This window comes from Phoxinus phoxinus (assembly GCF_949152265.1).
Source record: "Phoxinus phoxinus genome assembly, chromosome: 11".
Lineage (NCBI taxonomy): Eukaryota > Metazoa > Chordata > Actinopteri > Cypriniformes > Leuciscidae > Phoxinus > Phoxinus phoxinus.
In genome coordinates this window covers 32857950-32885622 of record NC_136886.1, presented here as the reverse complement: position 1 = coordinate 32885622, position 27673 = coordinate 32857950, and the positions used below count along the sequence as shown (strand labels likewise).

The 27673-nt window shown below is 38.3% G+C and overlaps 1 protein-coding gene across 1 annotated transcript; it reads left to right on the top strand.

Annotated features, from left to right (window-relative positions):
• The first annotated feature begins 262 nt into the window (after positions 1 to 262).
• kdm4aa (lysine (K)-specific demethylase 4A-a) lies at positions 263 to 27673 on the top strand. Its single transcript, XM_079629274.1, has 22 exons — positions 263 to 380; positions 1695 to 1854; positions 1962 to 2137; positions 4470 to 4584; positions 5079 to 5272; positions 6698 to 6747; positions 6838 to 6941; positions 7026 to 7163; positions 7984 to 8399; positions 8974 to 9149; positions 9964 to 11567; positions 13704 to 13794; positions 16763 to 16944; positions 18118 to 18313; positions 19585 to 19661; positions 20077 to 20132; positions 20724 to 20832; positions 21119 to 21307; positions 22542 to 22712; positions 23359 to 23478; positions 23549 to 23641; positions 25978 to 27673. The coding sequence occupies exons 2-22, from the start codon at positions 1708 to 1710 to the stop codon at positions 26113 to 26115; spliced, it is 4542 nt and encodes a 1513-aa protein (XP_079485400.1). The 5' UTR covers positions 263 to 380; positions 1695 to 1707; the 3' UTR covers positions 26116 to 27673.

Genomic DNA, 27673 nt, shown 5'->3' with positions numbered 1-27673 from the left:
TACAGAATATCCCTACATGATCTATATGACTGTATCTAAATCACTCTTTATCTATATAATACACATAGTCTATAAACGATAGGCTATATATTTTATATCTATGATCCATAATATTCTATGATCCCATGTCGTTGATATAGAGAGATTTATACCTACAAATTTTCCATAATATCTAAAAGGCCCCATAGGGCCCATGTGCACAGCGCTGATTAGGGGCCGCGCGCAGGGGAACGCCTTCTTCCATCTTTGTAAACAGTGTGCGCGCATGCGCAGTCGCGCTTCACTCTAATGGAGGACATGTCTGGTTTGTAAGCGTCTTTTTCTGCGCTGTTTTTCTGAGTTTGCGCCCTCAACATCCCTCAGCTGAGCCCGCGACACCCGTGAGTAAAGTCCTCTCAGCCTCTCCTGACACACATGAGCGGGTTTGTGTGTGTGTGGGGTGATTTCATGTGTGTTTTAGTGCGTGAATGTCGGTGTTTACAATAGTTAGCCATCGGGCTCATCAAAGTTTGGAGCGGATCAATAATTCATGTCATAACACAGTTATACACTTCCAAAAGCTTTTAATTACACTGTGTTGAGCTATATGAGCGTGTGTGTGTTGAGCTGAAGCGGTGTGTTTGTGCGACAGGAGTAAGTTTGTGTTCATTTGAGCGGCTTTAGCCGTCAGTGTGTGTTTGGTGTTGTTTTTGCTGTGAGTTTGAGAGATTTCGGGGTCAAACTTTAAATGTTCCTGAGCAGAACATGATGATGAGATCGTGACACATTCATATATGTGATGCTTTCTGATTAAACTCTCTGAATGATCATATTTTATGTGTTTATCTGGCTAATGTCAGCTAGCATGCTAGTGTGAGTTTACACAGGTGCTTCAACATTCACAATCATAACAGTTATTAACACTACAGTGGGTTAATGCTTTTATTACACACCGTGAGCTTGAATAAAAGAGTTTAGTTATGTATTTGTGTAAAAAAAATCATGTAGTTTATCATATAATGTTGATAATTGAAAAAAGTTCATTATTTCTGTCAGTAAAGTGCATGTTGTCAACTGTCATAAGTTGTTTTATTCTAGTTTTTCCAGTTCAAATCAATTTGAACTTAATTAATATTATCTAATTAACTGCTGTTTTATTGTTGTTTTTCTAAATAATTGTTTTAAGATTAGTTTAGTTATTTCAACAGGTTGGAATATTTATACTTTTTATATTTTTCCTTATTATTAAAATATAATTATAGTCATAATTGAAAAATATTAATAAATGTAATTAAATGAAAACATATATTTGTAATTATTTTATAAACAATAATTTTAGAATTTTAATTAAACATTAAATAGCCTAGTTTTTGAAACTGAGCTTTTTTACTACTTAATGAATATTTAATTTTAAATTATTTAAATTTGAGTTGTATATTGAGCTTTTATTTCTCTTTTCGTTATGATTATGATATTTTGAGTTGCTTAAAGTTATCATGAATATGTGTTTGCGCCTTGACTAGCCTAGTAGTTGTAATTGTTGTGGTGGAGTTTAGTAGTTGGTCAGGTGATGTTTTCAGGAGCAAGACACTTTTTATGAGAAAAATGTAAAAAATTATTTAACACAATGTTTCTGTGGTGTGGTTGTTGCAAGAGTAAAACAAATAAATCTTGTTTATTTCTTTGTTGCTGAATTCTTCATGTTTTTCATATAGTTCAAGTGGCAGAATGGCTTCGGACTCGGTCTCTCAAAGCTCCCAGAGTCCTGCCATCAGGATCATGACCTTTCATCCCACAAAAGAGGAGTTCAAAGACTTCAACAGATACATCGCGTATATGGAGTCGCAGGGGGCGCACAGAGCCGGGATGGCAAAGGTTAGCCGCTCTTTGTTGAAGTTGATAATAAGATTTTCATTCAGCTCAAATCGCTGGGAGAGACTTTTTCGTGTTGTGGAAGTGGGAAGTTTGTTTGTGTGTTGCAGGTGGTGCCACCAAAGGACTGGAAACCCCGGCGCACATATGATGACATCGATGATCTGGTGATTCCCGCCCCTATTCAACAGGTGGTCACCGGCCAATCAGGGCTCTTCACTCAGTACAACATCCAGAAGAAGCCAATGACAGTCCGCGAGTTCCGCAAAACGGCCAACACAGACAAGTGAGCAAATGTTGATGTGTTTAGATACGGTTGACACAGGTGTCAAAACTATTCACATTCATTACTCGGGTAGATGTATAGATACTAGGGTTTGAAAAGACTTCTGTAGAAGTTGAAGCATCAACTCAAGCTTTTTACTCAAGTAAAAGTACTGGTTTCAAAACTACAAAAGTAAAGGCAATGTAAGGAAAAAAATGGCATTAAGGACAAAAGCTTAGGCTGTGCCACAGGGGCCTATAGTGCACTACCCCATCTCCTCAAAAAAAATTTTTTTCTAAAGGCCGTAATGACTATAATGTTATATTAAAATGTTAATGTTAAAACATTTGGGATGCACTAGGCTACATGTCTCAGCCACATATATGCCCTTTGAAAATGAACACATTTAGTACTATGCAAATACATTAAAGATTAAAGAACAGATGTGTGTGTGTGTGTGTGTGTGTGTGTGTGTGTGTTTGTGTTTGTGTGTGTGACGTCTGACAGCGTTGCATCACGTGCACCTGCGCAATATCATAGCCTATGATTTCCTAAAATAGTACTATGTTGTCAACTAGTGATATCATCACAAGAACTTTTGAGGAATATGCAACATAATTTAGACAATTGTTTTTGTCATATGTATTATAATAACTGACAGACACTATAATTTCAGCCGTGTAGCTCACACAGAGCGAGGCTGAACACAAAAGCGCAGCTTCACGGCTGAGATACGAATAGACTATTAACTTAAAGCTTTTACTCTTAAACACAATATTATTAAAATAATATTTATTAAACAAACCAGATCAAGAGCAGAAACTAAATAAAGTGCATAACTGAAAAATAAAGCATAGGCTCAAAACTAATACAAACTGGGCACAGCGCATTGCGCATTAGTCTCCAATCCTTTTTTCCCGTTTTCTATTTAAAAAAAATGCTGCCACACTGCCGATGTCCTTGTTGACATGGTAGAAGAGGACTGACTATGAATTAAACACTCTCACAATTAAATAAATAATATTCAGCAAAACTTCAATCTGTCTCTCTTCTCGGGTGGGTTGGGCTAATCCAAAAGAAGTGAAAGCAAGGGGGGTGTTCTGAAGACCTGTGAAACAGGGGTGCTCTGAAACCATTAGCAATTAGTGCTTTCCACCTGATGAAATGAACGCGGTAAAGCTGATGAAATTAGCGGCAAAAAAATCTATATCAGAATTTTGGTCGAGCCAGAACGTATCAACCAATAATCGACTAATCGACTGGGAGATTACAGCCCTAATATGTTCATACTTCTCATCCAACCACAATCAAATTCACTCTCTCCGGATGGCACGATTTATCTGGAAAGTTTTTTATTTTTTTTTTTGAAGATGACAAGCCGGAATGAAATAGGAGTAACGAGACCATGGGCGTCAGAAGCAAAAAAAAAAAAAAAAGTGGGTGTGTCCTCCCCCAGAAAAATGATACTGGAGTAAATGCCATTTCATGTATTCTGGTGCCTTTTAACTTAAAGCTGTTATTGATGTTTGCAACGCAGTATTTGACTGGAAGGGTACAACGCCGGGCGGTTATTTTCATCAGTTGCGGCAAAAATATCAAATATAATGTAGCGATTCAGTAGAAATGAGTTTAATTCATTAGGGCGTTCCTCAAGTGGAATGGATTTGACTGATGGCGCTGATGGTAAAAGTGAGTGGGTCCAATATCATTGGTCTTAAAAAGTGGGTGGGTCTTGCTCTTGTCCCACTCATATACAATGGTTCCGAAGTCCATGAACAAGACTATTTTTAAAATGTAAGGAGTAGAAAGTACAGATAATTGTGTGAAAATGTAAGGAGTAGAAGTAAAAAGTTGGCTGAAAAATAGTTACTCCAGTATAGATACCCTAAATTTCTACTTAAGTAAGGTAACAAAGTATTTGTACTTCGTTACTTGACACCTTTGACGCTTGAATCCTAATGCCCAAAGAATTTGGTAATGACCTTTTGAAATCAAATTGACTGCTAGTTTGCTTTTTAATAAATGTGTTGGCATGCAGGATTAATCACATTATTTTCTAGAGGAATAGCATTCTCCACATATGAAGTGACTTTTCATTTATTACTGATGTAACTACACTGCCATTCAAAAGTGTGTTTGATAAATAGAGACGTGAAAAAAAGGATTAAATCTTTTGTAGCATTATAAATCTCTTGACCTATAAAAGTACAGAACCCAAACTTTTAAACAGGAGTGTAAGTCTGACTGAACAGGGAAACGTAATATTAGCTGATAATAATATCATAGCCTACTAGTAATGCATTGAGAATGTCGTATCACTGTTTAATAAACCCATTCTTTGACTCGACTCCAGGTTCTGTAATCCCATATATGCTGATTTTGATGAACTGGAGAGGAAATTTTGGAAGAATTTAACATTCAATCCACCGTTATATGGAGCAGATATCAGTGGAACCCTCTATGATCCAGTGAGTAATCTTTTTGTTCAAAACATATTCTTCACTACTATATTTTAGTTACAACCCCTGCTGTACACAGTGTCATAATAGTGCTATTCAATGATTGAACATACAGGTGAAACTCGAAAAATGAGAATATCGTGCTAAAGTTCATTTATTTCAGTAATTCAACTTAAAAGGTGAAACTAATATATTATATAGACTCATTACATGCAAAGTGAGATATTTCAAGCCTTTATTTGTCATAATTTTAATGATTATGGCTTATAGCTTATGAAAACCTTTTCACAATATTCTAACTTTGAATTTTGGGTTTTCATAAACTGTAAGCCATAATCATCACAATTATAACAAATAAAGGCTTGAAATATCTCACTTTGCATGTAATGAGTCTATATAATATATTAGTTTCACCTTTTTAAGTTGAATTACTGATATAAATGATCTTTAGCACGATATTCAAATTTTCCGAGTTTCACCTGTACATATGTGACTGTATACAGGACGTGACGGAGTGGAATATTGGTCGTCTCAACAGTATTTTGGACACTGTGGAGAGAGAGAGTGGAATCACTATCAAAGGAGTAAACACTCCATATCTTTATTTTGGGATGTGGAAGAGCACATTCGCCTGGCACACAGAGGACATGGATCTCTACAGCATTAACTACCTTCACTTTGGAGAACCCAAGTCCTGGTACTGTCTCAACTCGTGTTTAATATTTGCATTTTCCCATAGGAAACAGGAAATATAGCTCATAAGAAGCATTTGTTTGTATACACTACCATTCACATTTTTTTAAAGAAATTATTACTTATATTCAGCAAGGACGCATTCAATTGAAGCGAAGTGACAGTAAAGACATTTTTATTTCTAAGAACTGCTATCTATTATATCAAAGAATCCTGAAAAAAATTATCAGTTTTCACATTTAAACTCTTTTCACCATTGCTAATAATCATAAATGTTTCTTGAGCATCAAATCATATTAGAATGATTTCTGAAGGATCATGTGACACTGAAGACTGGAGTAATGATGCTGACAATTCAGCTTTGATCACAGGAATACATTACATTTTACAATATATTAAACATATAAAACAGCTATTTTAAATTGTATTGAAGGGTAACTCTCGCCAAATTGAACCTAGGCTCTTTTTGTTAATCTACCCGAGTCAAACATTCATGTAAAAGCATTTAAAGCTTGACCGTATTTTCGTTTTCGGTCAAAATGTCTTTTGAATGGGAGTGCTAGGGGCACTTCTATGATAGCATCAAAATCGCTGTTTTTAAAACAAGAAGGCTCGACACAACATAAAACTGTGCTCGGAGTATCACCAGGGGCTCTACACATGAACTCCAGCATTGACTACATTGTTTGTGTGCACAGAGTTTACTAAAAAGAAAGGTTTTGTACGACTCACTTTATCAGTTAGTGTAAAGTGGCTGGAATTTTGTCAGTCAAAAGTATTCGATCTCTGAATGCAACGTAATGAACTGACTCCATATGAAGAAATGTCATGAACTTGTAATTCCAATGAAAAGCATGATAACTTAGAATTTATATGGAAACAAGCTTCAGGAGATTTCCATCTTTACTCTCCTCATGTTACGTTGCATTCGGAGATCGAATACTTTTGACTGACAAAATTCCAGCCACTTTACACTAACTGATAAAGTGAGTCGTACAAAACCTTTCTTTTTAGTAAACTCTGTGTACACAAACAATGTAGTCACTGCTGGAGTTCATGTGTAGAGAACCTGGTGATACTCCGACCACAGTTTTATGTTGTCGAGCCTTCTTGTTTTAAAAACAGTGATTTTTGATGCTATCATATACGTGCCCCTAGCACTCCCATTCAAAATACAAGCTTAAAAGTGGCATTTCCATTCTAATTATGCTTTTACACTAAATTAACAAAACGAGCCTAGGTTCAATTTTGGCGAGAGTTACCCTTTAATATTTTACAATATTACTATTTTTACTGTATTTTTGATCAATTAATGCAGCCTTGGTGAGCAGAAGAGACTTCTTTCAAAAACATTATAAAAGCTTACAGACCCTATTAATATTCATACTGTCCTAAAGAGATTTCAAAAGCATTACTTGGTCTTCTGCAGGTATGTTGTTCCTCCAGAGCAAGGGAAACGACTGGAGCGTCTTGCTAAAGGTACAGTGGTCTTTTAAAAACATATCATTAGTTCCTCCTCTCCTTCAGCAGCTCATTTACTCAGGACTCTTCTCATTTTCATTCATGCAGGATTTTTTCCTGGAAGCGCCCAAAGTTGTGAAGCCTTCTTGCGCCACAAAATGACTTTAATTTCACCGTCAATTCTGAGGAAGTATGGAATACCCTTTGAGAAGGTTAGTTACCTCATTTTTATCATCTTGTCATGTCATGCTTGATTTTAATCTCATGATTTGACTTCTTTCTGCTTAATTCATTAGGTCACACAGGAAGCAGGTCAGTTTATTGTGACCTTCCCCTTTGGATATCACGCTGGGTTTAACCATGGCTTCAACTGTGCCGAGTCCACCAACTTCGCATCCCAGCGCTGGATAGATTATGGCAAGCTGGCAACATTGGTACGTTTTCTTAACCTCAGTTTTTGGATCTTAAAGAAACACGCCAACTTTTTGGGACTTTAGCTTATTCCCCGTATCCCCCAGAGTTAGATAAGTCCATACATACCCTTCTCATCTCCGTGCGTGCCGTAACTCTGTCTGACGCACCCACCGCTAGCCTAGCTTAGCACAAAGACTGGAGGTAAACGGCTCCAGCTAGCATACTGCTCCCAATAAGTGACAAAATAACGCCAACATTTTCCTATTTACATGTTGTGATTTGTATAGTCACAGCGTGTACAAATAACAAGGTCACATGAGACACAGCCATCTTCTAACCGTATACATACTGGGAACTATATTCTCAGAAGGCGAAGCACTGCTACTTGGGTGGAGTGATTTGCTCGCAAAATCTGATTTTGCTGATTTTTTGCTGAGCAAATCACTCCGCAGAAGTTGCAGTGCTTCGCCTTCTGAGAATATAGTTCCCAGTATGTATACGGTTAGAAGATGGCTGTGTCTCATGTGACCTTGTTATTTGTACACGCTGTGACTGTACAAATCACAACATGTAAATAGGAAAATGTTGGCGTTATTTTGTCACTTATTGGGAGCAGTATGCTAGCTGGAGCCGTTTACCTCCAGTCTTTGTGCTAAGCTAGGCTAGCGGTGGGTGCGTCAGACAGAGTTACGGCACGCACGGAGATGAGAAGGGTATGTATGGACTTATATAACTCTGGGGGATATGGTGAATAAGCTAAAGTCCCAAAAAGTCGGCGTGTTGCTTTAAGAATGGAACCGCAGGTGTGTTTTTGATTGTTGATGTGTGTCTCTTTCTCAGTGTTCCTGCCGGAAGGACATGGTGAAGATATCCATGGATTTGTTTGTTCGCAAGTTTCAACCTGAACGTTATAAACTTTGGAAAGCAGGAAAGGACAATGCGCCCATTGACCACTCGAAGACCACACCAGCGATGTCAGAGCTCCTGACTGACGGAGAGACGGAGAACGAGAAGGGAGAGCTCAGCGATGGCAGCAAAGAGGAGAGAGGAGAAGCGGAGCCTGGAGAGGAGCAGAAAGCTGACACGGATGGTGAAGAGAAGGGGGACAGCACAGAAACATTGTCTGGGAAGGAGGTGAAAAGAGAGACCGATGGTGGAAAGGAGGAAACCGAAGTAGAGAAAGGAGAGCTGGAGCTGGAGGAGAAAAAGCCTGCTAGTGATGAAGAACCTAGCAGCACTTCAGAGCAAACCAACAGGTGTGTAGAAAGAAACTTTACTAACTTTATCAATATTATAAGTGAACCTCAAGAAACATATTAAAATAATTTTATAAAATCCATCTCATTACCCCTTAAATTAATACTATAATAGTATTTAAACATTGATATGAAGTGAACACTGTTGAAGGTTATGCTAGAAGATATGGTACCTTACTAGAAAACTAGGTCTCACTTTATATTAATAACATATACAACTAATAACATTGAAATAAATAATTTGATGTAATGGACTTATTGTGTACATATATGTTTTTACATTGTAATTATATTTTAAAAATACCTGCATGTAATTACAGCGGTAATTCATTTATGTAATTACCCCTTACACCTTAACCCACCCTTAAACTGACCCATACCACCACACCTGTCCCGTATCACACCTCAATAGCAGCAAACGTGTTTTACAATACAACATGAACACAATAAGTACATTGTACTTACTTTTCGATGCAAGTACACAGTGCTTAAAGCCACTTAATATAAAGTGGGACTTAAAATTTCGACCCACTAAAGTGTATATTGATCTCTGATCTCCCTTCTCTTCATACAGCATCAGTCCAAAGCAGAACGTGGGGCAGAAGCGGCTCAGACCCAGCACTGGCAATGAAGCAAAAGAAGACGACAATCAAGTGAAGGTAGAAGAGGAGGAAGTTGAGAAGAAGAAAGCCAAACTCAGCCAGACTGAGACGGGCGACGAGAAGGAACAATCCATCTCCGCTGACCCAGGTAGAGCCTCATATACAGCATATGATACCTGGCGATTAGGGGTGTAACGATACACGCAGTCGTATTGAACCGGCGCGACCACCATAACGTTGCCCAACATCAAATGACAAACGTAATGAAAGTGTGACGAAACTGCACTACTCTTTATTTTGTGCTTCACGGACCGTTTATGAGTTTGGACCAATGTCAGTGCAGCGTGGGCCGATCTTGATCAAACACCGTTACACAGCGCTAAGAGATCCAGTTAAGAAAGCATTTGAATTCGCCACAGAAGTAATAACATCACTGCGTTTAAATTTCTCCGTTATTAACGGATCAGACAGCGCTGACGTGGAAACCAGGAGAAACATTGTGCCGTGATGAATGAACTAACTATAGGCTTTAAGTCCACAAATCTGCAACATTCACCATGGATTTAATGTAGTAACACTAACTGTAACTATGGAAGTTTGGCAGGAATAGTAAAATGCTTTCAATAATGTCACACATCTTTTTCCAGCACTTCAAAACTTAAATATTATCATATTTAAATGTTATTTTTAATGTGATGACCAAAACATTATTTGTTCATTCTTCAAAGATTACCCCCATTTATAAAACTAAAAGTTTAAAGATGTGGGAATTATTATAATTTTTTTTATTAATTAAGGAATTTTCTCTGGTATTTATTTTTATTTTTATTTTATCGAAAACGCACTGAACCGTGACACCACTGTGTTGTATCGAACCGAACTGTGAATTTTGTGAACCGTTTACTCCCCTACTGGCGATTCTATAATAAAAATACTAAACTGACCAATGTGTGTTTCTGCAGGTGATGTTAAAGCTGAGGAGACCATGGAGACAGACACGCCCCCTCCACAGCAGCAAGAGAATCAAGCCCCTCCCTGCATGGAGGCGGAGCTCTCGCCATCAAACCCCACCTCCAGCAGTGACATCACAATGCAGCAAAGAGATGACATCACTCCTTCTGATCCCAGCGATGTCACCTCGTCCTCACAATCCACAAACAACATCGGTGATGATGTGGCTCCGCGCAGTGATGCCTCTCAGTCTGGACATGTCACTCAAAGCTGTGATGTCCAAACCATCCCCGATGACATCACTCCAAACACTGATCTGACATCTGTTAGCATCACTGATGCTCGGCCGAGTGATGTCACGCCCCATTCCTGTTCCAGTGACATCTCTGCCGCTGACGCCACACCCCTCGTGTCTGTCACCAGCAGCATCTCCTCTCAACACAGCATTAACTCCGCCTCCACCTGTGATGACATAACTATAAACACCATCAGCCCTAGTCCATGTGAGCCCGGCATTAACTCCGCCCCCACCTGTGATGTCCAATCAGAACCCAGCAACAGCACTATAAACACCATCAGCCCAAGTCTGTGTGAACCCGGCATTAACTCCACCCCCACCTGTGATGCCCAATCAGAGCCCAGCAACAGCATTATAAACACCATCAGCCCTGGTCCATGTGAGCCCGGCATTAGCTCCGCCCCCACATGTGATGTCCAATCAGAACCCAGCAACGGCATTATAAACCCCATCAGCCCTGGTCCATGTGAGCCCGGCATTAGCTCCGCCCCCACCTGTGATGTCCAATCAGAACCCAGCAACAGCATTATAAACACCATTAGCCCTGGTCCATGTGAGCCCGGCATTAGCTCCGCCCCCACATGTGATGTCCAATCAGAACCCAGCAACGGCATTATAAACACCATCAGCCCTGGTCCATGTGAGCCCGGCATTAGCTCCGCCCCCACCTGTGATGCCCAATCAGAACTCAGCAACAGCATTATAAACACGATCAGCCCTGGTCCATGTGAGCCCGGCATTAGCTCCGCCCCCACCTGTGATGTCCAATCAAAACCCAGCAACGGCATCATAAACACCATCACCCCTGGTCCATGTGAGCCCGGCATTAGCTCCGCCCCCACATGTGATGTCCAATCAGAACCCAGCAACGGCATCATAAACACCATCAGCCCTGGTCCATGTGAGCCTGGCATTAGCTCCGCCCCCACATGTGATGTCCAATCAGAACCCAGCAACGGCATTATAAACACCATCAGCCCTGGTCCATGTGAGCCCAGCATTAACTCCGCCCCCACCTGTGATGTCCAATCAGAACCCAGCAACAGCCCTAAACACAAGCCCGGCATTAACTCCACCGTCACCACAGAATCCAGCAGCAGCGCCATCAATCTTACGCTTGCAGAATCCGCGTCAGTGGCCGGTAGTCCGGTGTGTCCGCCCGCAGTCCAGCACATCTTCCAGAGAACGCTGAGCCCTGCCGAGGTGCTGCACGTCCACAGCTACGCTAAAGGAGACTACAGCGATCCCGAGCCGCGCATTCGGCATGAGAGTTACCGAGACAGCGACTCTGATAGCGATTCCCAAGAGGACTGTAAGGTGCGTATGATGCCGTCTTTCTCTGTTGTTTAAACACCTGATTCATTATAGGCTTTGACTGCTGCGCTGACGACGTCATTTTGTACGCCAACCCAGAAGTTAGCATCGCCCTGGTTGCCTTATCACAGAGCTCCAGACTAACTTTTTTCACCAGGAGCACAGTGGAAAATAAACTGAAAATGTCAGCACCAACTGAAAATTTTAGGGGCACACACCGTAAATCAACATGCTAACCAAATATTCACATTTCTACTAATTTCCACTGTATTAAATACTTTGATAATATGCAGAAATTACAATGTGCTGTTTCAAATTCAGTGTCACATTTTATTGTGCACTTTTGAAGACGCAACAACAAGTTAAACCGACAGCACCACCATCGTTGTCATGACAGAAGAAATATAAAAAATATATACCATTAGTTGTGCCGATAGACAGACATCACGATGTTTAGCTGGCATCGCGATCCGATTTAGCGTGTAAAAAAAGAAAAAAAGTTTCAAGTTGGGTCGCAAAAAGGCCCATTTGGTCGCAGTCTGGAGCCCTGTATCAAAAAACAAAGAGGGTTTTTCCATTAGCTTTTGAATTTTTGCAGGAAATAAGCTTTGTGAACAATAAAGGTGTTTAATTATTCATACATGTTCCGTTCATCATGATAACAACCGTTATGAATTTTGAAGCCTAAATACAATCCGGCTATAAACAAACTACACTGCGGTCACATGACTTCAATGTCACCACCATTAATCTTCAGACTCTTTCAGCCAAACTCTTTCAGTCTTTATTTAAAAATAAAAAGTTAGTGTTCGAATAGTTTTCAAGTGTGCGATTTACAAAATAAGCTGTTAAAGTGAGCAAGTGAATAGACGAGTGTCTCCGACAACCTCTGTAGTCTCATTTAGCCACTTGTTAGCAACCGCCTTTTTCAAGACAAGGAAAAGATTAAAAAGATCACGACTGGGTACGGCTGTAAACGATTAATCGCGATTAATCGCATCCAAAATAAAAGTTTGTGTTTACATAATATATGTGACATGTGTGTATTGTGTATAATTATTTTGTATACTGTATATAAATACACACACATGCATGTATATATTTGAGAAATATTTGCATTTATATACTGCATATATAATTTATATTATATATAAATATAACTATTTTATATATAAATAAATAAAAATCTTAAATATATACATGCATGTGTGTGTATTTATATATACAAAATAATTATACACAACACACACATATATTATGTAAACACACACTTTTATTTTGGATGCGATTAATCGCGATTAATCGTTTACAGCCCTACAACTGGGTATTAGTGATGTATTTTATTTTGCAGAATATAATGTGCAATATTTTGAGGTTGTGTTAACCACAAGCCGTATTTCAGCCATTTAATCAAAAACCCATTCAAAAAACCCACTGACTTTGGGAAGATGAAACCTGAAGTTCAAAAACGCTAACTTGTTTCCAGGTTTTAGGACTCATTCCTGCAGCACTATATAATGCAAGTGCAAACAAACCCACAAAATGAGTGCTGAACGTAACTCTCCTTCTCTAGATTGTGGAGGATGCAGGTTTTACTACCTCATGCTAGCAAACGATCCTGGTGCTGTACAGCATCTCTCCGCTAGCACAGTCCCGGCTATTTAAAATGATGAAACTGCACTCTACGGTGTCTGGATATGAGCGCTCTTCCTCGTCTGATGAATTACTGCTGTCATCAATTAAAACATCTCTCTTAATAAAAGTCTGAGTACCACCTGCTTTCATGATTAGTAGTAGCGTGACGTTAATTGCTCCTGGCAATATAACAAAATAATAAGCCTAATTTGCATGGAAAGGAAAGTTTATGCTGAAAAGAGTAGGCTAATCATTTAATTGAAATGCTCAAATGCATTTTAGGGCATTTAGCTGTGGAGATGATGCAGGTTTATTGTATAAATAAAAAAAAATCAGAATTATTATTTGTACATTTTTATTATATACGTTTAATTTTTTTCCCCCACATTTGACTGGTATTTCTGTCACCAAATCACAACCCCCCTGCAGTTCCATCATAATTCACTAGGGGGTCTGTGCGCTCTGCTGTGTATAATGAGTGTGAGTGTGTGTGTCGTCCTGCAGAAAGAAGATGAACGTCCAGTGGAAGCTCAGCACAGACTCCCCAGACTCCCCAGGCATCATCCTCTGATGAAGGACAGCATCAGTGATGAAGGTCAGTGTGCATGTGACAGTGTTGTCATTGTTGACTTGTAGAAAAACTATTAAAAATCATTTTCCGAAAGTGAAATAAAGCTAAATGAATATCCGTAAACTTAAAGACTTAAAAGGAAAATTAAAAATGTTTGCCTTGGCAACTAACTGAAATAAAATAATTTCAAGTTGATTTCAAGTTGAAGTACAAAAATTACTAAAACCAAAGCTAAAAAAAACATATAAAAAAAAACACACAATCTAATAAATTAAAATGACAAAAGCACATAATAAAATGAGTAAACGTTAAAATAAAATAAAAACAAATACTGAAAATATAAAAAGCTAATTCAAAATACCATATTTTATTTATACTATAATAATGCTAAGATAACACTAATGTGTGACCTGTCGTTACAGTAATGGGACACTTTTCAACTAATCATTCGACTGCCTAAGTATTTCTACTAAAATATCAGTGTTACACGAGCTTGCGCTAATTCATAATTATTCATTCATAATTAATTATACTATAATAGTATTATAAAGATATTAAATATACTATAGCAAATATATGATTTTAGTATTTTAAAACTAGGGCTGTCATGCGATTTTAAAAATGTGTAATCTAGTTAATTACATGCAGATTAATTAATTGCAAATAATTCGCACATCGGAATTCCCCTAAAAGATAATTTATTCAAGTCAGTATTGTGTTAAATGAGAAAAGCATGAAATAGACATTACAAAAAGTAGCTTTAGAAAAATATTTGATTTGATTCAACATGAAATTTATTACACATACAATTTTAAGCTACAATGGCTTTTTTTTTTCAGAAGCTGCATCTGAATTGGTATTTAGATATATTTACAGGCAAAAATTGTTTGCTTACCAATATTCTTCAAAGTATCTTTTATGTTCCACAAAAGAAAGAAAGTCATGCAGGTTTGAAACAACACGAGTGAGTAAATGATGACAAACTTCATTTTTGGGGGAACTATGTCCAAAAATATATAAAAAATTGTTTAATGAAATAATACTTCAAATAAGAATATAAAACTTCCAGTAGGTGGCAGTACATTTCTTAATGAGTACTTTGTAACGTTGTAATTATTGATCTGTTGTATAAAATTAATATCACATTTGTGATGCTCGTTACTCGTGTAATATTGCTTAACTATATCATATGATATAAATATGAGGCAAAAACTCATTTTTACCCCCAATATCTTGAATTTTCGGGTTATTCTAAGGTCTTGAATTAGAGGCTCCATCACTCAGTGAGTTGTTTCCCTGCAACTGTATGAAACGTAAGATGACCTACGTAGGTCTGGGGCAGGGCGGGTGTGTTAAATGCGTTAATCACATTAACATGTTATTTTTTTTATAAATAATTAATAAAATTACTGCATTAAATCAACAGCCCTAATTTAAAAAAAATGTAGTGATGAGTTCCATGTGTGCGGTTAAATGCAGAAGCAGCTGTGCATGTCCCACGCTATTGTCCAAAGAAAAATGGGTTCAGTCTGAAATGCGTTGTAATTTCTGCGCACTAGCACATCTAAACAGAATGACAAACATCTGCACATTGTGCAAACCAACAGTCCTGCCCTAAACTCATGACACCACTGGTTGAGTCGTGGTTGCGATGTCGGGCTACTCAAACAGAGCAATGTTGAAATGTTCCACTCTTCAGGAAGTAAATTCACATGTATTTATCAAGGGGGTAATCCATCCGCCGGAAACTGAAGCCTCCCCGGGCGCCGCCATTGTAGCAGAACACCACCTGTTGTTAGCACTCCATTGACTCCCATTCATTTTGGCGTCACTTTGACAGTGAATAACTTTACATCTGAGGCGTTTAAAGACTCCATTATTTATTTCTAAAGAAACACGACAATGTATAAAAGGCTCCATTACTTTAGATCTTACGTTATGGCCCCGTAGAAGCAGTTTTTGTAAAAATAGGCTAACGATTGCGTTATAACCACGCGACTCTCTGTCGCACAGTCGAGAAATTACCGTATAGACCGGCGGAGAAGCTCGCAGGCAATCGGGGGGACGTGGAGGCATAAAGTCTGATAAAGTCAATGGAGTAGTCCACAGAGAGTGATAAAGTTATCCTGCTGCTAGCTCATGGACAGCTAATGCTCACGCTCTCCGTCTCTGCGAGATTCAGAAGGGAATGATTCAGATTTCTCTCGGCACAACTACTAGAAGACTGACAGCTGTCAGACACGTTGCTCACGTCACATCTACGTCGTCAAGCTCAGTTTGAGCCTGCACAGTTCGCCTGGCGATCAGGAAGTGAGTGCTTCTAATGGGCTTCACTTTTCTCCGTTGAAATCTATGGGGTCGCTGTGTCCAGTTTATATACTGTCTATGGTATTTATAGAGCACTTTTTACAATACATTTCATTTCAAAGCAGCTTTACAGAAAATGCATGTCTAGTCCACATTACAATTTAGAGTGATCTGATATCAGAGTTGTCCAAGTAATGTCCATATTTCAGAAATGTATAATTCTAAGATAATGCATATCATGAGGTTAGCTAATATCATGTATTAATTTAAGAAAGAAATAATGTGCTCATTAAAGTAATTATTACAAACACCTTACCTTCACTACTATATGAATGCTTTATGTACAGTTGTCACTGCACATTTAACTTTGACAAAGTATTTTAACAATGTAAAAAGTTGCAGTAACACTTTATTTTACAGTGTCCTTGTTACATATCTTACATGTACTTACCATAGTAATAACAGTAAATTGTGCATAATTACATGCAACTAACCCTCAACCAAATCCTGATCCTACCCTAACCCTATAGTAAGTACATGTAGTTAATGAATATTACACGGTAGTTAAATGTATAATTACACTGTAACAGACACCTTAAAATAAAGTGTAACCAAAGTACCGTAATCACGCTGCATGAAAGCATCCTCTGAATGAAGTATGCTGTGATTGTGTGTGCATGTGCAGAGCTGCAGGACCAGACTGCATCAGAGGAGGACGGGCTCGACGGCGAGGCCTGGGCGCGACCTTTGACCCAGCTGTGGCAGAACAGACCGTATAATCCAGAAAGAGAGAGAGAGTACAACAGAGAGATGGGTCTGCTGCCTCCATACTGCGCTGTGTGCATGATCTTTCAGGCTCATCAACGGGTACGGTGGCCTGTTTCAGACATCTGCCTTCATTTCTTTTAGTGCTGGGCGGTATACCGGTTCATACTGTTTATTTTTGTTATGATATGAATTTTTAACCGCAATACCAGTGTCGCTTTAAAGGGGTGATGAACTGAGAAATATGACTTTTGACAAAAGAGGTCATCACACTATAAGAATATTCTGTAAGTTTCAGAACTGAAAACTTCATTGTTAGTCCAATAAAAGCTTTTATTGACACCAGGCACAGCGAACGACACCTTTTTCAAAGTGGGGATCTATGACGTCAAAGGGTATCAAACCCCGCCTCCGCAGAAGAAGGTCGACGCCTACTTCAACACCGCCTGTTTAGCCCCGCCCACCGATTCACGCATTACATGAAACTCATTATAATATGCAAAACTGTTATCCAATCATAGCAGTGGGCGTTTACCTCCAAGTCTTCAATGCGGCACGCCCATAAATACCGGAGGTAGAAAATAGCCTATTCATTATTAATTTTGATGTTTTGATGTAAAACCAAGCGAACGTCATAAGTTGACCTCAGACAACAATATAAAACAATTTAAAAAGCCAGTGCATGACCCCTTTAACAACGTTGACCCCCATGTCATCCTAGATGTCCATGTCTTTCTTTCTTCAGTTGAAAAGAAATTAAGGTTTTTGAGGAAAACATTCCAGGATTTGGTCGAGACTTTGAAGCTGCATTGAGACTGACATTTGGACCTTCAAACCGTTGGTTGCCATTGTAGTCCATTATATGGAGAAAAATCCTGGAATGTTTTCCTCAAAAACCTTAATTTCTTTTCGACTGAAGAAAGAAAGACATGGAGATCTTGGATGACATGGAGTAAATTATCAGGACATTTTTATTTGAAAGTGAACTAATCTAATGCTAGTTTGGATTTTTTCTACAATATTCACTCATGACAGTAAAATAGGGCATTCTAAGTCAATCTACTGCAGTATTTCCTCTCCATTAATCAGTAGAAAATGTGGTTAACACACAGTCATGCTTGAAAAAATAATAATACCGTCATATACCGTGAAACCGGTATAATTTAGAAAAATACCGTGATATGGATGTTTGGTCATACCGCCCAGCACTAATTTATTTCCTGTCACTGGAGTATAACGAAGGCCTGACACTCGTGTGTGTGTGTGTGTGTTCAGTCTGAAGGGGTCGAGAGCGAGCCGGCTGTGGTGCTGCCCAGGGGTCAGATAAGGACTAAGCCTCTGATTCCTGAGAGATGTTTCACCACCACCACAGAGGACAGCGCAGAGGTCCAGACGTCCACACCTCGCCTGGAGGAGGACGGCACCAGCCTGCTCGTCAGCTGCTCCCTGTGCAGTGTCCGTGTGCACACCAGTGAGTAATAATATATATATAATAATGTTTATTTTTTATAGCACCTTTCAAGAACCTAAGGTCGCTTCATAAAATAATACAAAGAGTTGAGAGACAAAGAGACAAGGAATCTGCTTATTATAACAATCAAACAAGCAGAAAAGCAGATTGAGACATGAGAAGTTACAGAATCAAAGAAAACATCAATTTCGAAAATGAAAAAGTGGAAGACAGAGAAATGGAGAGGAAAATAATTATTTACAGAGCATGGTGAATAGATGAGTTTTAAGTTGAGATTTGAAGGTCTGGGGGTCAGGGGTGGCATGAAGATTAGTGGGCAGCTTATTCCATAGCTTAGGGCCTACAGACACTGAAAGCCCCACCACCCACAGTAGAGAGTTTATACTTGGGTACGACAAGCAAATTGTCATTGCTAGATCTAAGGGTCTGTGCAGGAACATATGGTTGCATATGCAACTCAGCGAGATATTGAGGTGCGGGGCCACGGCAGGCTTTATAAACTAAGACTAAGTAAGTGAGTACTGACCTCTCACAATACTGCAGGAGAGACTTTCCCTTTTCATACAGTACCATTCAAAAGTTTGGAGTCAGGAAGTGTTTTCTTTTTTTGTGTTTTTTTAAAACTTTTATTCAGAAAGGAGGCATTAAATTGATCAAAAGTGACAGTAAAGACATTTTATAATGTTACAAAAGATTCTATTTCAAATAAATGCTGCTCTTTTGAACTTTCTATTTATTAAAGAATCCTGAAAAAAAATCACTGTTTTCAACATTGATAATACTTCTGTTACTCACTGTTTCTTGAGCAGCAAATCATCATATTAGAATGATTTCTGAAGGATCATGTGACACTGAAGACTGGAAATTCAGCTTTGATCACAGGAATAAATTACATGTTAATGTATATTCAAATAGAAAACACTTATTTTAAATTGTAATAATATTTTTCTATATTACTGATTTACTGTATTTTTAATTAAAAAAAAATGCAGCCTTGGTGAGCAGAAGAGACTTTCAAAAACATTAACAAATCTTACCGACCCCAAACTTTTGAATGAAAGTGTAGTTTGTCTGTTTATAACATGGATTTTAATGCCTCAAATTAAGAATAAGAATATAAACTATTGGGGAACAAATGTCCAGCATGCATGTGAACTTCTTCAGTACTGTTTGAAAAGCATCCCAGGATGCATTATGGTGGTCTCATCATAGATATGAACATACTTTGTCAGAAAAGGGAAAATCTGTTTAATTTGCGCTGTTTGTTCCAGGTTGTTACGGTGTGGCCCCTTTGAGAATTTCCAAAGACTGGAAATGTGCCCGCTGTAAAGCCAACGCCTTCGCTGAGGTACACACAAACGTCTTTACATATAGTGGCCCAAACATACTTGGACACTCAGAAATACTGTCCTTATTGTTGTAAAAAAGCCATATAACTTTCTTTGAAGTTTTCTCCTGTAAGATTGAGGCTTTCAAGCTCCAAAAACAACAAAAATACAACATACATGAATGCCAGTTTGAAATACGAGTTATGTATACTAGGTGTATACAAAGTAGTTTTACTTGACCAGTGTATTTTACTTTAAAACGAATGGCACTTGCTTTGATGTTTCTTTACAAATGTCACTGCATTTGATCATTATTAAGTGTCCAAATACTTTTTGGGCCACTGTACACCTGTATTACACACATAATGATCTTTCATCTCTCTGTTTAATGACAAGTATGATGTCAATGATGTTTGAATCTGTGATTCTTGGCAGAGTTGCTGTCTGTGTTCGTTGAGAGGAGGAGCGTTACACAGAGCCAATAATGGCAAGTAAGTAAAACGACAGCACTTGCGTAGGTAATGCCTCCTGACCTAGAAGTTACATTAGCTCTTTAATTCCTAGAGCTGTGATTTTGTGTGCTTTAGTTTAGACCAACAAGAACCTTTTGTTTCCATGCAACTTCTCTTATTACACAACTCTGGTTTGAGATTACAGGAATCAGTTAGTCTTCACAAAACCAGTGAAATATAAACGGATTTGATAACTCGTTTTTGTCATATTTTATTACCATTTCCTAAACTATAGCGAATAAACTGTAATAATGTGAGACATATTGAAGGTGTCTGAATACATTTTGGTTTGACTACATATATACATGAATATATATAATTTTTCAAACATTTTTTTACAGTAATCAGTGATATAAAAAAGAATGGTAATTACAAAAAACTCAAAAGTAAAACTTCCAGACCAAACTGGTTTTCCTAAATGCAAAATATAATTGCTTATTTTTATGTTTTGATTCTGAGATGAAATGTGACGTGTTCTTGAGAGTTTTTATTTTCCTGCTGTTGTCTTCAGCTTCTGTTAATGTTGTATAAATGATCAGCGCTGGTTCCTGACATGTGTCTCATGCACAGATGGGTTCACGTCCTGTGTGCGGTGGCAGTGCTAGAGGCTCGCTTCGTGAACATCGCTGAACGATCACCCGTGGATCTCAGCGGCATTCCCTTGCAGAGATTCAAACTGGTGAGTTTCTGTGTGGAAAACAGTTCACTTCTCATCAATGATGTGGTTTTACGCCAAACCTCCATCAATCAACAACTTGACCTGTCTTAAATCATGTGCCACATCCTTCATGCGAGAAAACGACACATTTTGAGACAGTTTGTAACTTCAAGATGTTCCTTTAACTGGAATGGCTTTGGTATAAGCAGACACTGTGTTATTTATATCTGCACTTGGGGCCTTTTCCTCTTGACTCACTTCCTCTGAACTGACTTCCTGTGAGCTCTTCTCTTGTATCTGCTTTTAGAAGTGCTACTACTGCAAACGGCGGATGAAGAAAACGTCGGGCTGTTGTGTGCAGTGTTCTCACGGTCGCTGTCCCACCTCCTATCACCCGACCTGCGCACAGGCCGCAGGTGTCATCATGCACCCGGACAACTGGCCCTTCGTCGTCTACGTCACATGTTGTCGCCACAAAGGCCCGATACAATCAGAGGTATTGAGCTCAAACTCTGAGGTTTCCTTTTTTAGACCTTTTTAACCCCTTATATTGGCATAACCACAGCCATTACATATTTAAAACAGTAATATATCCTATACTAAACCTAAACTGATCTTGACAAACTATATAATTTGAATGCTTACAATCTCTAGTTTACATATTTGGTGACTGATTTTCAAAATAAATTACAGAGGAGCCATAATTTATCAATTTCATACTCCTAAGGCCTAAGGCCTTTTGAAATAGTGATGAACATGAAAAATCATGAAAGAATGGTAGAAACCTCAGTTTGTTTTCATGCCAAGAGTTCAAAAGATAGCATCCATTCAATTCTTTAAGAAAAAAAGGTCTGAAAATGTTTTAAATATAAAGAAAAAAAGTATAGATTCAGCATTAGTGATGTGGCAGCGAGCTATAATGCACATACGTGATCTTTTGTGTTTCTTAGAGGTTGAATTCGTTTCCAAATCTGCCAAACTTTCAATACTACTTCTGAATAGGATGTCTACTTCATAAATTGTATGAAAATTGTAAAAATAATGGTTCAGATCACTCAAACAAAATATGGAAATGGAGACGCCCTTATATGGGCAGTTATGTCAACTAGTGGAAAAGTTTGGTACTGCGCCCAAAACTAAATCTCACTGAAAGCTTATTTTTTTTTAGATATCAAACTTTAACTTTCTTAATTTATTTCACTTCTACAAAAATCTGTCAAATGTCAAAACAAGACCAATCTTACATCTATATTCCAAAGCATTCTTGAATTACAACCATTTAAATTCGGAATGTGCATTTTCATGTCTATTAAAAAAAGGGGGTGAAACCCCTTTCATTAAGGGGTTAAGCAGGGCATAAGTGTTCAAATACTTTATAGGCCACTATAGAACAGATTATGTCTAGTATTTTTCTTTCTCTGAACCTTAATTAAAAAGTTTTTATGACAGTGATCATTTCATTATGTGCACTCAAACTCCACCCACCTTTGCTTTGATGGTTTGCCCCTGATATAAATAGTATATTTGTTTTATTCTGAAAAGCATCGACCCTCGTATCCACTAAGTGACCATCATTTTATGTCGATGCCAGGATCAGTCATTTAAAACAAATTACAGAGAAATTTAAATGATGGAATCTAGGAAAATTACAACAGAAAATAACAGAGTTTGTGAAGAAATGCAATTTTCATAGTGCCCGGCGACCTCTGATGTCTGTTTCTCTTCTGCAGCGTAATAAAGCATCCATGCGAGAGCTCAGCGTGGGTCAGAAGGTCATCTGCAAACACAAAAACGGGCGCTACTACCAGTGTGAAGTCATACAGCTGACAAAAGAGACCTTTTATGAGGTCAACTTTGACGATGGCTCCTTCAGTGATAACCTTTTCCCAGAGGACATTGTGGTAAGGGACAAGACGTGCATTTAGCTAACATTGTAACTAGATTTTAGAAGTCATGGAAAACCAGGAAGTTTCAGGGAATATTTAAGTTTTGCAGGCCTAAAAAAGTCACATTAACGACTTAAAAGTTATGGAATTAGTGAAGTAATCTTGAAAGTTATTGAAAAGTCTGTAATGAACACAAATGTTTTTTAAAGAAATCTCTTCTGCTCACCAAGGCTGCGTTTATTTGATTTAAAATAACCATTTTCTATCATAATATATTTGAATTCCTGTGATCAAAGCTGAATTTCCAGCATCATTGCTCCAGTCTTCAGTGTCACATGATCCTTCAGAAATCAGTCTAATATGATGATTTGCTGCTTATTGTTGAAAACAGCTTTTTAGTATTGTGTAAAAACTATTTAAGAGTCTTTGATGAATAGAAAGGTTAAAAGAACAGCATTTTATTTGAAATGGAAATCTTTTGTAACATTATGAATGTTTTTACTGTAACTTTTAGTCAATTTAATGCATCCTTCCTGAATAAAAAATATTATTATTTTTTATTTTTTCAAGTACTGACTCCAAACCATTAAACCGTTGTGTATGTTTTGTCTAATAATGACTACGACATGACATATTCTTGTATATGAATGTTTCTGTGTAGAACCGAGACTGCGCTCAGCTGGGTCCGCCACCACAGGGGGACGTGGTTCAGGTCCGATGGACGGATGGTCTTGTCTATGGAGCCAAGTTCGTGGCAGCTCATGTCATTCAGATGTACCAGGTAGATGTCAGAGAAGAGTTCAAGCAGAGCTTCCTGTGTCTGCGTTCAGTAAATCACTGCTTCTCTTCAGGTGGAGTTTGAGGACGGTTCGCAGCTGACCACTAAGAGAGATGACGTCTACACCCTAGATGAAGAGCTGCCCAAGAGGGTCAAATCTCGTCTGGTGAGCCCTATATGCTAACGATTATTGCAAGTAAAAATTGTGACATGACAATAGTACTTAAAGGGATAGTTCACTTTGAAATTAAATGTTGGTATGTTTTAGCTTACCTGAAGTGCATCCAGGATGCAGGTGTCTTTGTCTCCGCAGTAGTTTCAATTTTTATATTTTTAGGTCAACCCGTTCTTGTCTGTCAGTCATATAATGCAGGTATATAGGCACTGTCTCCAAAAGCATGCAGAGAAAAGTCCAAATAAAAAAATTCCCCATGGTAAGTGCACATTGATGGCCTAAGCTCGCGCGAACTCATCCGGGAGTGTTGAGTTTTCACTTATTCCCAATTTGCAAGCCTTCTATCTTGACACGCTACTCGCTTCATTGTTCAGGTCAATCAAAGGCATACATTGAGCTGTACAGCCAATCACACGCGTTTCTGCTGAGTTTAAAAATGCAACGTCCAATCGAAGGCGGTTAGATTAGTTTCCGGGGAAGAAATCCGGTGTAAACAGATCAGATGGACGTGGTTGTGTAAAAGAGATAAAAACGATATAAATACTGTTCGTTTTATCACACAAACCGCTTATTTCGTGTCTTAGGCCATCAATGTGCACTTACCATGGGGAATTTTTAAATTTGGACTTTTCTCTGCATGCTTTTGGAGACAGTGCCTATATACCTGCATTATATGACTGACAGACAAGAACGGTTTGACCTAAAAATATCAAAATTGAAACTACTGCGGAGACAAAGACACCTACATCTTGGATGCACTTCAGGTAAGCTAAAACATACCAACATTTAATTTCAAAGTGAACTATCCCTTTAATAGTCGTTGAGCTTGTACAATTCGAAATCAGCAATAATTTTAAATCTTCAGAATATAATGTTCAACAGTGAGGTTCAATTGTTAATTTTCTCCATAAGGAAATTGATTTAAAAAAAAAAAAACTTTTAAAGACCGACCAACTGTGAGCTGCGTCGGTTTTAATCGATGGCATATGTTGAAGCCGTCAGCCCGCTGTATAAAATAAGTGTGTTTAACAGCTGAATTTGTGGTGAAAAAATACATAACTCGTGATGCTGTACAGAAAATTCCACCAATCAAAGAGTTGCGGTGAGCAAATCATGACAAAAGAGCTCGCATTGAACGCCCACTCCAGTGAAGTGCAGCAAATGATGTAATCCAGACGAGCTCGCTATGAGATTTGTGTTTGTCATATGCCAGATTTTTATTGTTTTTAATTTGATTATACTGTTAATATGTTGATTATACTATACCTTCACTCACTGCTGCCTACATTACTCCACTGATATAATCCACTTGAAGGAGTGCATGAAACCGAGTGAGTGAGTTCAGACACTGAGTGCGCCGGAAGGACTGCCACTTGTGCAGAGTTTGTGCTTTCTGTTTGATAATCATTTGAAAACTTAGCAAACTGACAGCTCCAGCAGTAATGACAAGTTTTATCTTGAATCCTTTTTTAATTGATTATTAGATTTACAGGTGAAACTCGAAAAAAATTATAATATCGTGCAAAAGTTCATTTATTTCAGTAATTCAACAAAGGTGAAACTAATATATTATATAGACTCATTACATGCAAAGTGAGATATTTCAAGCCTTTATTTGTTATAATTGTGATGATTATGGCTTACAGCTTATTAAAACCTTTTCACAATATTCTAATTTTGAATTTGGGGTTTTCATAAGCTGTCAGCCATAATCATCAAAATTATAACAAATAAAGGCTTGAAATATCTCACTTTGCATGTAATGAGTCTATATAATATATTAGTTTCACCTTTGTTGAATTACTGAAATAAATAAACTTTTGCACAATATTAAAAATTTTCAAGTTTCACCTGTAGATCTAATAATCAATTTAAAAGTATTTTAGACCTGAATGATATTACGCTGTAGCCACATTGGACCAGCGGTTTGGAAAATGGTTGGATGGATGGTTCAGTTACAGACGTGGGAATTCTTTCGGCTCACAACTGTCACAGTGCATTATGGGTATTCTCTAGCCATTGAGCATACATCGGTTATACACTCGTTATTTTGGTGCATTGTGGGATTGAATGAGTACACTCGATAAGATCCACTAGGCACAGATGCCCGTTCCCTCAAATAGTGCCCCATGTAAAGGGTATAGGGGGCGATTTCGGACACAGCCGCAGTCTTTTTATTAGATTTTCAAATGTTTGCTTCAAATCAAAGTTTGTAATGTTGTGATTCACCTCGTAACTGATTGGTTCATGGCTTTTAACTCTGTAATGAAGACGTTTTTAAAATCACTGTGGAAAAAGTACTTGATTTTCATGTGTGTGTGATTCAGTCCAAGGCATCGGACATGCGCTTTGACGGGATGTTTGGAGAGAAGAAGGTTCAGGAGAGCAAGAGACAGCGAGTGATCAACTCCAGGTACAGAGGGGACTATATCGAACCCGTCATCTACCGAGCCATCATGGAGTAGCCAGCGATGATCACCAGCGGACTCGCGCACACACCCTGCCGATGTCAGTGGCGTTCAGTCTGCAGGCGTCCCACACCGGGATGGCCTTCATCTATTCAGATCTCAGAGTCGAGGCAGGGCGTCTTTCTCAGAGAATGCAGCTTCGATGCCCTTTTAACCTCAGCTCTGTGAAACGGTGCCACAAACACATCATCATTCTGTTCATGAAGTCGCTCTCAATCACATTCGTTTGACACAGAATATTTGTAATCTCCATTTCACAAAAATATCGAATTTTATCAAATCGCATTAATTTATTTGACTTAATCCAGGGTGTCGTTTCTAACCCGTATTTTAGCGACCGGAGATGCCATCGCATTTTACGGACGCGGATCTCCTTTTTTAAAAAGATCTACACTGTCATAAATTGTGCAGTTGAGATCCTGAATATTGTACATTTATTTGGAACATAATGAATTCAGCGTGTCTTTGAGAGTCATTTTGTACAAGCCTATTTATTACCTGGTGCTTTACGACGGTAACATTTGCAATATACGTGCGAGTTCCAGCTCTGTCGAAGTTCAGTGCCGATGAGTGCGTCTTTCATTGGAAGGAGGAACTGTAGATGCAAAGCTCATAGCGAAATGCCAAGGATCTCACTTCCGCAGCTGTTCACAGCCCTGCCTTGCATTCTGGTTCAATACACCTTCATTTAATGTAGCTTACTGCTGTCAACATGTTACCCAAAGCCCCACGGATGGGCTAATAAGCTATTATTGCACTTCTCAGCTGTACTTTTATGAATTGTCATCTTTGTCCTTGCCGTAGCCGAGCTCTAGAGACAGAAATGCTCTTCTAAAAATCTGAGGAGACCCATGTTTGACCCGTACGGTCTGCCGACAGCATTTGGGGAAAGTAAGGTTATTGCAGTTCTTCAGTTGTTCGATAGATAGGGCTAATCTTCACTATTAAGAAAGTATAAAAAAATATTTTTTTCTATCAAGAAGCCTATTTTATTGCTGTTTTCTGATACATCTTTAATGTTCATATACTGTGAGATAGAGTTGTATGTAGTTAATTTAAAAAATCTCGAGCTTTCGGCACGTTTCTTCTGCCTCTTGTTTTGCTTTCGAACATTGCCTCGTTCTCACTGCACTTCTGAATGCAGAGGCTCTAGGACTTCCATATATGTATTTTGTAAAAAAAAAAATCATTAATGTGCATCAGTAAAAGATGTGAACTGACATGGTTCTTATGCTGAAGTGTCTTTTTTTGTTTTGTTTACTTGCATTGCAAAACTAACTTTTTAACACAGTATTTTCAGTTGCAGACTGTATAAGCCATACCTGCAAATCCGTCGCCGTTTGGCAAATTTCTCCATTCTGACAATGAAATAGCATGATTTTTTTTTTTTTTTTTTTTTTAAACTTGTTTTATTTAACCTTTTAAATCATAGTTTTACGGGTTTTTTGTTACCATAGAAGTTGGTGTCGCTTCATTATAATGTCGCCGCAATGTAGTTCTAATTTTCCGGCACACTTTGAACTGCTGATTCCAATAAAAAATGTTAAGAAAAGTC